The sequence below is a fragment of the Meles meles genome, chromosome 8 (assembly GCF_922984935.1).
Source record: "Meles meles chromosome 8, mMelMel3.1 paternal haplotype, whole genome shotgun sequence".
Classification (NCBI taxonomy): Eukaryota; Metazoa; Chordata; class Mammalia; order Carnivora; family Mustelidae; genus Meles; species Meles meles.
Window position 1 is genome coordinate 105,104,598 of NC_060073.1, and position 16,140 is coordinate 105,120,737.

Here is a 16,140-nt window from a genome sequence, read left to right on the forward strand (position 1 = left end):
AGGCTCTGCGTGCTCCTGGAGCTTCATTCTCCTCTCGGTTTCTCTGCTCCCACCGGTTTTTCCTTCTGTCTCTTCCTGCCTCGTTTCCTCTCCCCGCTGCTGTAGCTGAGCCCCTCTCCCACCCCTCCCTGCAGGCGGCTGGCCGGGTGGGCAGTGCCAGCCGCAGCTGTAAATAGAGCGCTGCGCTTTTGTGCTGGTTTGTGTGTGTGCTGTATTTCTGTGTTTTGATAGAAGTCACAAAAAAGAGAAAAGGTTAAAAGCAACCCTTCCCTCCCCTCCTTCAAATTGTTGCCCCTTTCCATTCCCCTGGACTCAGGACCACGCAGTCCAACACACTCTCCCACTGTTTGCCGGGTCTCTGGGTCCATAAGGGTACCATTCCGGTCCCTTCCTCAAATGGAGAAACGACAGATACCCCACACCTTAGCTGAGGTCAGACCACCTGGAGAGCCCCTTCTGGGCTGAGATCCGCCCTCCCATTTCCCACCCCCAGAGCGGCAGCCTGTCTGCTGCAGAATGAATTCAGGAGAACGTGTGTGCTCGGGCTGGCATGTTTGCCTGACACAGGAGACCGGGGCCCTGGCTTCCCAGCTATGGATGTCTGGCGTCCCTGCTGCTATACCTTAGCCAGAACTCGAAGTCCTTCGTCCCCAGTGTGGGATGAGGGAAAGGAGGAAGAGGTGGAGGCTGTGTGGCCCCTTGCACAGAGCCAGGGAGGCACAGCAAGGCGGCCCAGATGGCTTTGTGCCTCCTGCAGCAGCCCCCGGCCTGGGGACCCCCAGGCCCTGATTTTTCCAGGAGCTGCCACCCACTTCTCACCAAAGGTGGAAGGAAAAGGGATTGGCTGAGTAAATCTGTGTCCCTCCAGCCTCCACCCTTCGAGGATGGATTAGAGAAAGTGGTGGAGAAGCAGGGGGTGTCCTACCTGCCCACTCACCGGCAAGGTCTCTCTGCCCGGGGCTCCGGGCTCTGTGCCCAGGCCCAGGCCCAGCCCTGCCTCCCCCTTGCTCCCCTGCTCTTTCCCAAAACTCCCCACCTGCCTCTGGTCAGAGCTGAAGCCATACAGACTCAGTGTTTTGCCTCCTTAGCCCCAGGAGTAAAACACTTCTCCTTTTCTCACTTCCTTTCCTGCCTTGTGAGGTGGCAGGGCAGTTCCCTGGCCTCTGTGCCCTGCCTCCAGGGCCAAGGGCCATTTCTAGATGAGGTGTCTTCTGCCATGGCCCCACCCCCAGCCTTCCTGATCTGCAGGGTCTGGCCTTGCATTGGCAGCTGTGATACAAAGGGAATTTGCCCCCCTTTTCCCAGTCTGGTGCTGTCCTCAGTCCACCGTCAGCCAGGTCAAGTGCTTCCTCTGGGGCTGGCTGGCTGCAGGGTCCTGCCTCCCCCAGCACCTCCCTGGGGCCCCGGGACCAGGGCCCTGGCACCTGTGTTTGGGGGCCACCTCCTGCCTTCCATCCTGCCAGGCGCTTTGCCCACCCTGCCTCATCCTGGGCCCTGGGCCTGCCAGCGCCACCCCCCCCCCCCACCGCCAACCCAAGACTCCCCAAACTGACTCTTAAGTGTTTTCTGCCCAGAGGAGAGGGGTCAGACCGCAAAAGTCCCAGTGTCCTCCCATTCTCCTCTTGCCCCATCTCCGCCACCAGACTAGCTTTCCAAGGTGAACTCCACAGGCCAGCCTATGTCCCTCCTTCCATGGCCATACCCCCAGCCATTTTGTACCATTATATAAATATATATATATAAATATAAATATATAAATACAATATGTGAAGACATCTTCTTGGGTTTTATTTTGAAACAATTTTTAGGCTTGTTCCGGGGGTCTCTGTGCTGCCTGTACTGTATTGACCTGTTTTATAGGTGCCTTTTTATTAAAAAGAGAAAATTAAAAATCCAACCTCTTGCCTTTTTTGCTTCCGTGTCTGCCTACTCCAACACCCAGCTTACTGTTGGATGCTGGGAGGAAAAAGGGGGGCCCTGGGGCTTTCCCAGTGTTCCACGGTGAAAAGACAGTCTCTCCCTCCTCCCCTGGGTCACAGCTCTGATTTCCAACATGCGGCCCCCCAAGGGGGCTTGGTTGGCTGCCCTGGAGTGGAACTGGGCCTCCCCCAGATGTGCCCTCAGCAAGGGCAGGGGTCCCTGACGTCCCACCCTAGCCAGAGCAGGGACTGCGGAGGAGGGCGGGAGAGCCCTCCCCAGAGAAGGCGGGCAGGCAGGCACGGAGTGGTTTCCTCTGGTTCCATCTGAGTAGTATCCTCTCAGGGGCAGGGCTCAGCTTCCTGGGGCTTGGGGACTTCCCTGCTTCTCACCCTGCCTGGCCCGAGGGGATGCCTTGTGGCTCTTGCGAGGCCCAGAGAGGTGGCAAACTCGGTCTGGCCTGCAGGTAGGGGGCTGGATGAGATGACCCCCAGAGGCCCTTTTCAGTTTGTCATTCTTCGCTGGGAAGTCAACATCTCTGTTCTTTTTTTTTTTTTTTTTAAAGATTTTATTTATTTATTCGACAGAGAGATCACAAGTAGGCAGAGAGGCAGGCAGAGAGAGAGAGGGGGAAGCAGGCTCCCTGCTGAGCAGAGAGCCTGATGCGGGGCTTGATCCCAGGACCCCGGGATCATGACCTGAGCCCAAGGCAGAGGCTTTAACCCACTGAGCCACCCAGGTGCCCCTACATCTCTGTTCTGACCCTCCGTGAAGTGCTCCCTCTGTGTGATTGGGACACCTCTGCAGCTCCAGTTTCTCCTGGTTGTCTGGCCTGTGGAGAGCCGGGGCAGGAAGGAGCAGTCTGCCTCTTTCCTTCTCAGTGGCCAGACCTACCAGGGCTCCAGACCTGACTGCCCCTGGCCCATACTGGGACCTCTCCACCCTGGGCAGAGAAGACGGCTGGCTTTAGTCTCTACTTGTCCCTCCTTGAGGCTAAGGAAGGAGAATCTTCTCTTTCAATGGCTTTTCTCTGCTGCCTTGGCCTCAGTTCTTCCCTACGATGCCGGCTGATGTCTGAGGGTGCCTGGAGTCTGCCCTCAGTCCGCAGACCTCCCCGGGCCCGGTGACATGGGGCTGGCCCGGTGCCACTTGGGTCAGAGCCGGGAGCAGCTTCCTGGATTGGGTCAGTCGGAGTTTCCTGCTCGGTCCAGACGCAGGGCTGGTAGCCGGGCAGGGTGTGCGTGTCTGTTAGGGCCCGAGATGGTAAGGCCACATCCTTTTGCCAGCGGGCCTTCCCTCAGCCTCGCCCTCCATCTCTCCCCTGGTGCTCTGCCTCTAGCTTCTTTTGGCCGGAGGGCTGAGAGCAGAGGCGGGTCGTCGTGGAGCCCCGTGGTCCCTACGATGGCGGAGTGCGTTCTGGGAGGCGACTGACCTTCCCAATTGGCAGGGCGGGAGCACAAGTTGTTTCTTGAGCTTCCAATAGTTAAGATGAAAGATGGGGAGACCGATGGGCACAGACTTCCTCTGCTTTGCCTCGCGGCTGCTTCCGCTCCCTGCACGGCCGCTGGGCCGCGGGCGGAAGCGCGGGCAGCGACGTCCCGGAAGGAGGGCGTGGCTCTAGCTGCCCCGGATGAGGAGACCAGGGGTCCCATCTCCTAGGGTCCCAGCTCGTGCTGGAAGGGGTTCCGGCAACACCGCACCCCCACGGAAGGCAGGACCGAGGGGGGCCAGGACCTAGAAGGTGGTGAGGGAGGTGGCATTCTCGGACTCCGAGAGGCTGCTCTTGCGCCACGTGGGGAGTAACTGGCAAAGGGACGCGGGGCCGGCGCAGCCCAGCTTGGTCAGAAGGCGCGACAGGTCGCTGCGGAACTTCACGCCCGCGAAAGTGTAGAGCATGGGATTGAGACAGCAGTGGGCCAGGCCCAGGAACTCGCTCATGGTGATGGCCACCGAGAGGTAGCCGTTGAGCTCACAGCTGTAGCCCACGGTCTTCAGCCGCGCCAGGGTGTCCAGGAAGATGACGATGTGGTAGGGTGACCAACAGAGAAAGAAGACGCTCGTCACCAGGATGGCCACCCTGACTGCCTTCTGCCTCTGAGGGCGCCGCTGGGCCTGGCACAGCCTGTGCACCACCCCGACGTAGCACCAGCCCATCACCAGCATGGGCAGCAGGAACCCTCCGACGTGGTAGAGGAAGCGGGAGGTGAACCAGGCGTTGGTTTCAGCCCGGTTCTCCTGGGAGAAGGTGCAGCGCGGCAGGGAGTCGTTGTGGTGGGGTTGGCTGACTTTGGCGAAGAGGATCTCCGGCAAGGCGAAGAAGCAGCCCGCCCCCCAGATGGTGGCACAGGTGATGTGGATGGAGAGGAGGCGGCGGTGGCGGTAGGCGTGGACCGCGTGGACGATGGCCAGGTAGCGGTCCACAGCGATGCAGGCCAGGAGCAGGCTGCTGCAGTAGAAGTTGATCTTGTGCAGGGCGATCACAGTCTTGCAGAGGACAGTGCCCAGGCGCCAGCCCACAGAGCCCTCTACCACCGCGAAAGGCAGGATGAAGACCAGTAGGAGGTCGGCCACCGCCAGGTGGAACAGGAAGGTCTCAGTGGAGCTGCGTGTGTGCCGGTGCCGCTCCAGGATCACCAGCACCAGGATGTTGCCCATCATACCCAGGAGGAAGATAAAGCCATAGGCCACCGGCATGAACACAGCCTTGAAGGAGGTCAGGAGGGGCCCCTCCACCGTGGAGCAGAGGTGATTTTCCACTGTGGGACTCTCGGTGCTGTCGCTGTAGTTGCCTAGTTCTCTGTACTGCAGGGGCGGGGAGACAGCAGGGCGGGAGGCTGAGGACCCGTCTCTCTCCACCACACAGGGACCCGGACTCCCCTGTGGATTTCTCCTGTCCCCCCACACCGCCCCCCAGTGCCGCTTTTGTCCCTGTACTCGCAATATGTCCCACCGACCAATTCCCAATCTCCCCTTGTGTGTCCAGGAACCAATCACTTTGCCTTTTCCAACTTCAGTTTTCACCTGTAAAAGGGGCTAATGCCCTGCAAGGTCCTGACAAAGATGGAAGGAGATACATGGTGTGTGTGGTGTGGGGAGAGGCTTCCCTGAAGGGCACCTGTAAGTTACTCTGTGTTTATGCGTCCTCAGATATAGAAGGCTGCGGGCTCCCAGGCTGGAATCGGGAATGGATCTGGTTGGGGCAAGGAACCATGTGGTTCAGTTCACAGAGCTGTGGGCACTAGAGCCTAAGATCCTGCTGAGGGGGTACTGCTGGGGTGGGCTTCTGGCTTCCTCTTGGGATGTCTCCCTATTCCTGAATGTCTTCATTATCACCAAAATGATAGTATTAGCCTCCTGTTTTGTTTAATCTGTGCAATGAGCTCAGGTATGTGATATTCCTATCTTACCCATGTGTCTTGCTAACTGTCGGGTGAGAGGTTGGGTGTGTTTGAACCCACGCTGATCCACCTCCAGACCCCATTCTTTGACCCCTACGCAGTTTTGTCTGGGGTTCCCTCACGGCTACTTCCCGTCACCGGTCACCTCCCTCCTCTGCTTCCCTCTGCCTCAGAAGCAAATGAGGAAGGGGAGATGCTCTTCCAAGAGAAGGTGCTATGCCCACTTTGTCTCCGGAAGCTCCTCCTCCCCAGCGTCCCCCTCCTCCCTCCTCCTCCTCCTCCCCGCCCCGCCCCTGGCCACCAGCGCTCAGGTTGTTTACCCAGCTAACCGCAAAGGAAGACTGGTATCTGTTTTCATACCTTTCACTCACAGCTGTCCCTCTGCACCTGCTCCTCCTCACTTCCCAGCCCCATTCTCCCCCCTCCACCAGACCCCTCCCCATGGTTTCAAAACCAATTATAACCAACTTCTGTGGGTTGAAAAAGACACTTCTATAAATGATGAGCCCAGGGAGGGAGAGGATGGGAAAGGATACTCTGCACAGACCCTCTAGCTGGTCTCACGTTGCCATTCTTCCAGGAGAGCAAAGGGCTTGCTTTCATTTGAAAACCATGGACTGGCAGGATGAGGTCTGCCTTCCCCTACAGAGGTCTTGAAATGCCTACGAGATAGCTCCCTGACTTTTCAAAACTCATCTTCTCCTTTATCGCTTTAGGCACTGCATCCTCCATGTTCCTCATCCTACCGGCTGCCTGCCCCCAACACCCCAGTGCCCCCCTGTCTCCGAATCTTTGCTCCAACTCTGCCTTGTGCAGAGCACTCCTTTCTCGCCGTGATTGCCTGGCGCATGCCTTGGCTTCCTTCAAGGTCCCGCACAGTCCCACCTCCCTACCTCCCTCCTAGCTTGGGAGGAGATTCTCTTCTTACCGTCTGCGTCTACTTGTTTTATTATGGCACTGGGCATTGCCATGTGCATTTCCTCACTAGATGGCGAGCTCCTGAAGCTCTGAAGCTGGCCCTCTGTGTCCCCCTGGCAAGGCCATGTGTTTCACACATGACAGACATGCAACAGTTGTGTGCTGAACGGCTCTGAGGGCAGGTTCCCTGAGACAGCCAGGTGCCCTTCTGTTCTGACTCTTTAGGCAAGTCCGTCTCTGGGCCACCATGAAGACTCAGACACTCCTTTTCCCCTTCCTCGGTTCCTGCCTCCTCCCAATGCCCTTGACAGCCTGGAGCCTGTCTTGGGTTCTCTTGCCATATTGGGAGCTATGTCCAATACTGTCATTGACTACAACCATTTGGCTCATGTTGGAATTCAGCAGGAGGCAAATGGGGAAATAGTGAGCTGAGTAGTCTCCATGCACAGCAAAGCAGTTCAGACCCAGGGTGAAGAGATGCGGGGACCTGGGGCTGTCTGTGGGGCTGGACTCTACCTGTGTTTGGGAGGGCTTAGGTACAGTCCGCCTGTCCAGCCCGGAAAGCCCTTTATGAGAGCCACTCAAGTCCTGACCCTCGAAACCGTCCAGGCTGATTGGTTTATGCTCATTTAAAGTCAAGACAGTGGCTCTGTCCCCAGGACCCCTGAAGCCCATCTCCTGAGAACCCAGGTTTAGAAGACTGTTGAGGGGAAACTGTCTTTCCCTCCTTACCAAGAGCTATTTGTTTGGCAAAGTGCTCAGGCAGGGAGGACATGGGAGGAACATGGGAGGAAACTGGTTTCAGGGGTGCTGGGAGTTGTTAGTACATCTCAGCGGGAGGTGTCAAACAGACATTGTGGGGGCTTGGGGGTGGAACATGTCAAAGCCACTTCCCATACCTACAGCGTCGGTCACCTACACCCCTTCCCGAACTGTGGAGGGAGGTAGTGAAGCAAGGTTGGCTCTGGTCTGGTGGGAGGTGAAGGGATCATGAATCCTATATGGTATGGGGAGTGGGGCACAAAAGGGACCCTCCAAGATGCCTACCCAGAGGGAGCTCAGTGTAGACGATCTGGCCAAGTGCTTACTCATTCCTTGATATCAAAAGCCACAGGGGCGCAAGGCCCTCACACACACACACACACATGCTCTGACGGCATCCGGTTTAGACACAGCCACGTGCCCAGGTCGGGCCACGACAGCATGCGGCCTAGGCAGGTACCCAGCAGACAAAAGTGTGCATAGAAGCCAGGGACTCAAACCTCAAAGAAGGCAACCCAACTTGAGGAGCGGGATGTAGCTGAGCGCCGAGCCAGGAATCTAGGTGGAAGATTGCTGTGAGCACTGGGGAGAGGGCAGGAGAAGGAGCTAGAACATTCTAAGTCCCAGTCTTGAGGAGGAGAGAGGATGAGCGGGGGAAGGATGGGGGTGCAGGGAGAGCAGTGCCTTAGGGCCCTGCACTGGTCAGGGAGAAGACCAGCGAACACTTGCTGACCGGATTCTGTTCGAAAAGGACAGACAGGAAGTCTTTCCTGGACCGCCTTCTCTCTGAGCCTTTCTCCAGAGCCTGGAGAGGCCCAAAACTGACCAGATAGAATTGGTAAGGAACAACAGAGAGACCGAGACTCGCGTTTAAAATTTCAGCCGTCTGGGGACAAGTTAGGGAAGACCTGGCTTACCGGCAGTTGATGAGAAAAAGACCTGAGAATGTGTTGATTGCCAGCTTCAGATGAGTCACAGGGTGACGTGGCTCCCAGAAGGGCTACCGTCACCTTACCCGAGGTGAACAGAAACCTGTAGGTGGGCAGCTGACACCACCCCGGTTTGTTTGGTCTGGACAAGGGTGACCAGTTTGCTGAGGGGTCTGGAAGTCCCCGCCCTGGAAGGAAGTGTTCAGGTCCTGGCACTCAGAGTCTAGGCAGAAGAGCTGCCTTCTTTGAGGACTAGAAGAGGTGCTGTGGGCAAGAGGGCAGGACGGGCTTATCATGGGAAGCTCGAGAGGGCTGACTGGGAGGAATGGGCAGAGGCTGGGGTTGGGGGTGTTCTGTCAAAGGAGAAAGAACCTTCTCTGAGGCAGAACTCTCCAACAGGGGTTTGGGCGGTGTGTGGGAGGACGAGGAATGTCTGAGCTCAGGAACGTGGGGAGGGATTCCTACCCTGGACAGGAGACTGGGCCTTGCCCTCAAATGCCCCTCACGCACAGCTCCCAGACGCTCGGGTCCTCCAGCTGTCATGCTCTGCCCAGGGCTGAGTGGGCTCTGAGCATGACCTTCCTCGAGCCCAGCACCTGCATGGGAGCTTTGTTTCCCTAGCTCATCTGTCCTAGAGCTAGAGAATGCCCCAGACTGACCTTGCTGCTCAGCCCCCAGGAGAAGGGAGGGCTGCCGAGTGTGGGGCTCGTCTAGGCAGAGCCCCACCACGGCAGGGGCCTGAGTCATTCTGGCCCTGGGAGGCATCTACACACACGTGCGGGTCGTTGTTCTGGCCATAGGGAGCACACGGAGGCTCTGTCTCCTTTGAGGTCCCTGTCTGGATATTCCCAACCAAGAGTCAGGAGCTGTACATGGGCCAGCCAGGGCAGCTCTCCTCCAGCCTTCAGTGGCTTCAGGGGGAAGGGCATCTGGGGGATTGACACTGGGGTCTGTGTCCTAACCCCACTCTTCCTTTTGAGGGTCCACACTCCCAAAAGACCGTGCGAGACTCTGGCTTATCACTTGCCACATCACCCCCTTGCTCCCTCTCCCCCTTCAGAAGCGAACTCGCCAGGCCCCTCTTTCCTCTCTACCCATGGCCTGATTAGGAACATGGTACTGCTTCGATGTGGTTCTAGGGGAAGGCTTGAAGCTATTCCTACCTTTGCACTGAGTCTTCAGTGCAAAGGTTTAAGGGGGTCCTCTCCGGGCACCCCAAAGTCAGTTTGCGCTTTGGGACAGTCACGCAGTCTGAGGCGGACACGTATCCTCGGTGTGTAGAGCAAACCCTTGAAGCCATCTCCTGCGTCAGCACCCCCTTGAAATATTTCGTCCTGTCCTTCCTGAAAGATTTGATTCTCAGCGCCTAATTCATGGCCGCTTTTTATGACATTCTGCCGGAGGGATGGGATCTGTGTCCTTAAGAAAAGCAAGAATTCCTGAGGGACACTGTGGTCTGAATGCCCGAGCCCAGATTCACCTCAACACTGGCCTCTCCCCAGGCTGGCTCTGGGTCTCTTCCTCATCCCTCACCCCTCAGACAACACCCCCCCCCCAGGTTGGGGCCTCCTCCCCTGGGATTCCTCTGGGACTTTTGACTTATTTTGAGGGAGTACTCCTTCCCTCCCCCAGGCATAGCCCAGAAAGAGCGTGGTTTTGGTTCCTCTTCCTTACCTCTTTTTGATTAAATGAGATGGTACATGTGGACAGGCTTTGTAGCCTGTGATGCTCTGATCACAGTGAAATGGTTTTGGAGGATCATCACTGAGGAGTTAGGGGGAGGCAGGCCCTGGGACTGGACCAGATTTGCCCTCCTCTCTAGCAGCTTCCTCTCCTGGCTTGTGTATGGGGTAGGGCTGGAGGTGCAGTTTCTGCCCAACCCCCATAGGACCCCAGTCCAGGCCCCAGTGCTGGCAAGAGGGGGTCTGCACTCCACGATCAAGGTTCCTGCAGACAGAGGCTTCTCTAGGTCTGCCTAGATCTGCCTTCCTAGTAGGATGGGTCCCTGGTATGCCCACCCCAGGGACCTGGCTCCTTATTCCTTGTGCTCAGCCATCTAGATTTTTTGTTTGGGTCCTCCATTCATGGGAATAACAGCTTATCTTTGAAAAATGGACATTTAAAGTGGCTAGAGTTGATCTTAGAATTCAGGGGGTAGAAGGGAAGACAGGATGACCAACACTTGGCTGTGGCCAAGGGTCCTCAGTTTTTAACCTAACATTAGAGTATAGAACCCTGTCTTCTAGGAAAGTGAACCAATACTTTGTTTGGACAAGGACAGGAAAGGGAATTGGAAGTAAAGAGCACAGAAGCGAGACTAACTTCAGAGAGAAACGACGGGCAAGGACTTTTAATACTTCACAGGCCAATAAATACATATTGGCCTATGTATATACATATGTATATGTATATGTATATGTATATGTATATGTATATACATATGGCCTATGTATATACATATGGCCTATGGGCAAGACCGTTCTGCTGCTTTCTCTGCCATCCCGGGGCCTCTGTGCCATGAGACACTGTCAGGCATTATCAAAACTGCGTGGAGCTGCACTGAGGGGGTGGGGTGGGGTGGCGGGAGAGGGTCTGTGCTCCTGAGGGGAAGCAGTCCAGAGAGAGATCGTGTCCAGGGAGTAAGGGAGGTCAGAATGAGGCCCCGGGAGCTGGTGGAAGAACTCCAGAGCCTGGATCATCCCAGGACTCCGGGGCTCCTGACTAGACTCTGATCGAGAGAGGTTGGGCGTGCTGGGATGCCTGGCCCAAGACCACTCAGGTGGGTTGCGACACGCAGCAAGTAGCCAGGTCTGTCTCCCTGGGCTGTCGGTTTTCTTTCTTATATGGGACATGCCCCATTGTCCCCTGCCCCTGCCACCACCTGTCTCTAGTAGGTCACGCAGTGGAGTGAGGCATGCAGTAAGGGGAAACTCTTGAGGTTTCTCAGAAGCCCGGACCAGCCAGGTCTGGGTTGGTTATGATGTTATCCAACTGGGTCAGGGTTCGTGGTCAGCTCGAAGCTGTGGGCAGAGGAAAACACCCACTAACCTAATCAGGTGAGGCCAGGGGCCAGGACGGGGAGCCAGGCTGGGAGCGAGGTGCCTTGTCAGGGCGGTACAGTTTAAGTCTGGTCTAGGGTATTGCCCAGATTCTGTGATGACTCTCACGGTCAACTTCATGGGCATGTGATCCTACACTTAGAAGAGTTCCATGCTTGGTTTAGTGCTCTGCTGTTGCTATCTTGAAATTCTTAATAATTTTTGAATGAGGGGCCCTGCGTTTTCATTTTGTGTTGGGTCCCACAAGTGAGGCAGCAGGTCTGATTAGACTCATCGTTCTGGCTCTGCTCTTATCTGGGGATTGGATCTGAGAGGCTGGACGTTGGGTAATTAGCTCTTCTCCCCACCTTCTCCCCTTGTTCTACTTAGAGTTCTAAGTACTGGGATCTGGGCAGGTGAGAGGCAGACTTTTCCAAGCCAGTCTGGGAACATGGTGGGTCGAGTTCTAGTGGAGACTCCAGCCGGTGGAACTAGAGGGTGTTGGAGAATATCTCAGGGTGAGTGTGGGGTCAGGGTATAGGAGAAAGGGTTTGGATCCTTTATGATCCAGCCCAGAGCACAGCTCAGAGAAGTCCTTTCCTCTGAAGTGCCATTGGCCATGGGGGAAAAGGAGGAAAGGAGGAAAGAAGTACCCCAAAGATCCTCATAAACAGCCCTCACCTGCCTGTACACCAGAGCCCCAGGGCCTTTGTTGAGCTGTTCCCTACACATATCCTTTGAGAGCCCAGTCAACGGAACCACTCTGGTTCACAGGAGGGACTTCGGTGGGTGGCTGAGTGTGACATAGGGGACCATTTTCTTAGCCCATCCAAGAATACCTCATCTCTAGAGATTCTAGTTTTTTTGAGGGGGCTGACAACATGTTCTTTAAAACATTTCTAGGATTAGCACAAGAGTTCGCCCACCAACTTGGCATCCTTCTGCCTCTGGACTCTGACCCAGTGTGTGATCTTCTCCCCTGCTGACCACCTGGTCTCACACTTCCTTGGTTCAGCACATCATTATTATCTAAAGCTTTCAGTGAGTGGGGTTTTTTTTCTTCTGTGGATAGACTGTAAGCTATTTAAGGATGAGGACCAAATCCTCAACTTCTCCATCCAACACAGAAGGTAGTACCCTAATGATAGGATCGTAGAGCAGGAGATGAATAGATATACTGGAGCAATGCCAGGTTCCCGAGAGTAAGAAAACCTCCCAAGTACTTTCCCATCTGGGCCCTTATTCTACCCCTGAGAGATAAGGAGAGGATCTTCTTTTGAAGAATGGAGAGGCAAAGCGACTTGTTCCAGGTCACACAGCATGTCAGGGAGGATACAGGCACCAGAACGCATACTTCCAGTCCCCCTGAAAGAATGTCTATTTCAAGCAACAGCTTTACGGATCAGCGTAAATCGGAATCGGAAAATACAGTCTTAAAGGCAAGACCCATGGGGCCTGCCTCGATTCTGCCGACCCACAGCGGGAGCTAGCTCCACTTCCCCGGTCCCCAGCACAAAATATCTAGAATTCCAGGGAGGGCCTGGGCAACCAGCTGTCTCTACTCACCACGTCCTCCAGGTTGTAGTTCATAAGGTCCATGTCCAGGGTTAGGGGGTAGTTCATGTTTGTAGCCGTATGTCAACCAGACTGGTCACTGACTGATGTTGAGAGGCTCTCTGGTGCCTATAGAGAGGTGGCAGCCGTCAGCTGCAAATTTAAACAAATGAGCAGCAGACTGTCTCCTCAGGCTGCGTAGGACCTGCTGTCTGCCTCACAGCTCATCACTTTTTTTTCCACTGGGTCTTTTCTGTTGTGTGTGTGTGTGTGTGTGTGTGTGTGTGTTTTTAAAAAGGGAAAATCCCCAGAACATCAGTGCTAGTCAAGCATTTCAGCCTCTTTCCTGGCAATGGTTGTCTCAATGGGGCTTGTGACTGGTGTGAAGTCTGGCCCTGGCTTCTCATCCCCATACCTCTCCATAAGGGAGTTGTACCTTGTAATGAAAACCACCACACCAGTCTGTGGGGCAACAAGGGGAACTCCACATAGAAAGGGAACAGAAGGAGAGCCTTCCAGGATCTCTTCTCCAGGCCACCTTCAAATCATCACCTTTCTCGCTACTTGGGAGACCGATCATCCGGTTCCCCCCCAGACTGAAAGTCCCATGTCCTGGGAAACCCCTCATTCCCAGGCAAATGGGGACACTTGGTCACCCTACTTGCTACCATCCTTTTGCCCAGGCAGGGGCAAAACCCCTTTCCAGCTCAAGTTCAGGAGAGAAAGGTTAGAAATTTTCAAAGGGAACAACACTAAAACATTACTGGAAGTCAAAAATGAAATCACCCAAATTACCAGCAGAAAATGTAAGTAGTCATAGAGTCACCTTCTGACTCAAAAAGAATGATGTTCTAGCTGCAAATGAACTTGGTTGGCACCTAATTATTAACATCAGAGACTACCCAACTGGAGTAGATTCTTACACAGGAGGACCCCAAGGTTCGGAATGGGAGAGGAACAGCCTCGGGTCCCATAGCTAACCAGTGGCAGAGCTGGACCTTGAAGCCAGCTTTCCTGACCGCATGTTCAGTGTTTTCTCTACACCAGCTGCCACTCCCACGGGCTCATGCAACCCTCTCCTTTCTCTCAACTCGGTTCTGTCTGAGGACCCCTTCCTTTAAGAAGCCCCTTTGTAGGCACTGATCAGTGTCCCCTCCATGTCTCCTCTTTGTGCCTTTTCTCCCAGGAGAGGGCATTGCCTCTTTTGAGCCCCCAAAACGTAAAAATAGTGACAGCGCCCAGGGGCACTCACGAGGTACATGGGGCTTCTTTGCTTTTGTCATCATCTTCCCTTCTAGGCAAATTACCATTCTCTGGGATTCTCCCCTTTCGAGTGTCTTCCTTCATCTTTTCCTCCACATTCATCCCCCCTCTTTCTCTCCTATACACCTTACTGCGCCCCCAACAGATACAGCTTTCTTGGGTTTCAACAATTTGAGGAGTTCTCGGCCTCCGTTTGTGCTGTTGGGGCCCGTCTTTCCCCTCTTCATTCACTCACTGGCTTCAGCAATGGCTTTCGAGGAGGAAGAACCCCAGGACAAGGGGTAGGAGTTCCTCTTCCATACTTCCGGCCCTGAAACGTTCAGGAGGAAGCTGCTCCGATGTTTCCTGTGTCCCATGCTTCTAAGCCCTCCCCATTCTTCCAGCCCCATGCCTGAACACCCCTGCCCTTCCAAACCATTGATACATTCAACTTCATTTTTGCTACTCTAAGGACATGGATTAGGAAGGAATACAGGAACACCTGGGGGCTCAGTTGGTTAAGCATCCGACTCTTGATTTCAGCTGAAGTCATGATCTCAGGGTTGTAAGATCGAGCCCTGCGTCCACTGGGCTCTGCGCTGGGCATGGATCATGCTTAAGATTCTCTCTCTCCCTCTGCCCCTCCCTCCCCCAAGGAAGGAATATAGCGTACAGAATCATACAGGAATTAGAAGGGAATTTGGAAGATACACCAGTCCCTCTTCATTCCCCCTCCCTTGCCCCCAACAAATGCAAGATTCTTGTCATTACATCCTCAGCAGAGGGCCAGCTGGAATTGGACAAACATCACCAGGGGTAAGAAACTTGTTCATTTCAAAAGGTTGTGTTTAAGGCAGGATGATTTAATCATTAGAAATATACTCCTCGGGGGCGCCTGGGTGGCTCAGTGGGTTAAGCCGCTGCCTTCGGCTCAGGTCATGATCTCAGGGTCCTGGGATCGAGTCCCGCATCGGGCTCTCTGCTCAGCAGCGAGCCTGCTTCCCTCTCTCTCTCTCTCTCTGCTTGCCTCTCTGCCTAGTTGTGATTTCTCTCTGTCAAATAAATAAAATCTTTAAAAAAAAAATATATACTCCTCATGCTGAGACAAAGAGTGTCTCCCTGTAATTCATCCCAGAGGTCCTGGCACTGCCTTCTGTCCAGGTTGTCTAATAAACACCTTCTGAAGACAGAACCCACCTCCCCATTAGTCTTCTCCTCTTTGAAGTATACATTCTGGGTGTCTTCAGTCCTTCTTCAAAAGGATGTGATTTCTGGGTCCCTTGTCAGCCTCTGGATGATTTCTGGTTAATGGTCCACATACTATCTGACTAGGACTTTCTATATCTTTCTATAAAGATAAGAATTTCCTTGTTCAAGACTCTCTACATACATAACTATAATTAAAATGGCCTTACGTGGGGCGCCTGGGTGGCTCAGTGGGTTAAGCCTCTGCCTTCGGCTTGGGTCATGATCTCAGGGTCCTGGGATCAAGCCCCCCATTGGGCTCTCTGCTCAGTGGGGAGCCTGCTTCCTCCTCTCTCTCTGCCTGCCTCTCTGCCTACTTGTGATCTCGCTCTCTCTGTGTCAAATAAATTTAAAAAAAAATTTTTTTTAAATGGTCTTACCTGTGGGCTCCCACTCCCCTCAACAACATGCCTCAGAAACTTCCTTCTGAAGGTTCGAAGGCATCATCTCAATCTACGAAGGGGAACTTCTGCAGTCCTGGCTCAGTCAGCCCTGCTGTGCTGATGACTTAGATAAGTGTGTCATTCTTCAGTCTGTCCCGGCCCTGATGGGAAATATTGGCGGGACAACGCAAAACACAGAGCTCTGCTTCCTGCCATTAGAGACCTACTGCTCTCAAAGGCCAGGGAAGACTTCATGGGAGAAGCAGGACATGAGCTGGACATTGATGTACCTGGAGGGGAGGTGCATGGTTAGCTTGGTTAGTGGGAGATACTGCCAATTGCCTGAAAAAATACAGGGAAAGAATTACCCAAGGTTCAGGGTGTGATGATGGTGGTGATGGTGATGATGGTGTCATAGCAGGAGGAGGCAGGACGAGGTTGCATTGTGTGCTGGACAAGGTGGGAGTTGCTTGCCTTTCTCTCACAGCTGCCCATTTCCCTTGATGCATTGTGGGCCCAGAAGAGGAGTCTGGGAGGAGGCTCAGGACGACCTCTTAGGTGTGGCAGCAGGCTAAGGCAGGAGTCTCAGCTGTGATGGTGTGGGACAGGGAAGTATCTACGAGCTTCTCAATGACTGACCTGGGTTTTACGGAGCAGAGGAACCTGTGACTGTCTGGGCCCTTGAGTTCCTCATGCTTCTGGCATGGTGGACCCATTCAGACGTTCCTTCCCATCTCTCCAGATGCTGGGACAT

The 16,140-nt window shown here is 54.5% G+C and overlaps 1 protein-coding gene across 1 annotated transcript; it reads right to left on the reverse strand.

The window, feature by feature from the left end:
* Positions 1-2,574: 2,574 nt before the first annotated feature.
* CXCR5 (C-X-C motif chemokine receptor 5) lies at positions 2,575-12,641 on the reverse strand. The gene is made up of 2 exons (XM_046016859.1): positions 12,529-12,641; positions 2,575-4,719 (listed from the first exon to the last, which is right to left on the reverse strand). The coding sequence occupies exons 1-2, from the start codon at positions 12,583-12,585 to the stop codon at positions 3,652-3,654; spliced, it is 1,125 nt and encodes a 374-aa protein (XP_045872815.1). The 5' UTR covers positions 12,586-12,641; the 3' UTR covers positions 2,575-3,651.
* Between the last annotated feature and the right edge of the window lie 3,499 nt (positions 12,642-16,140).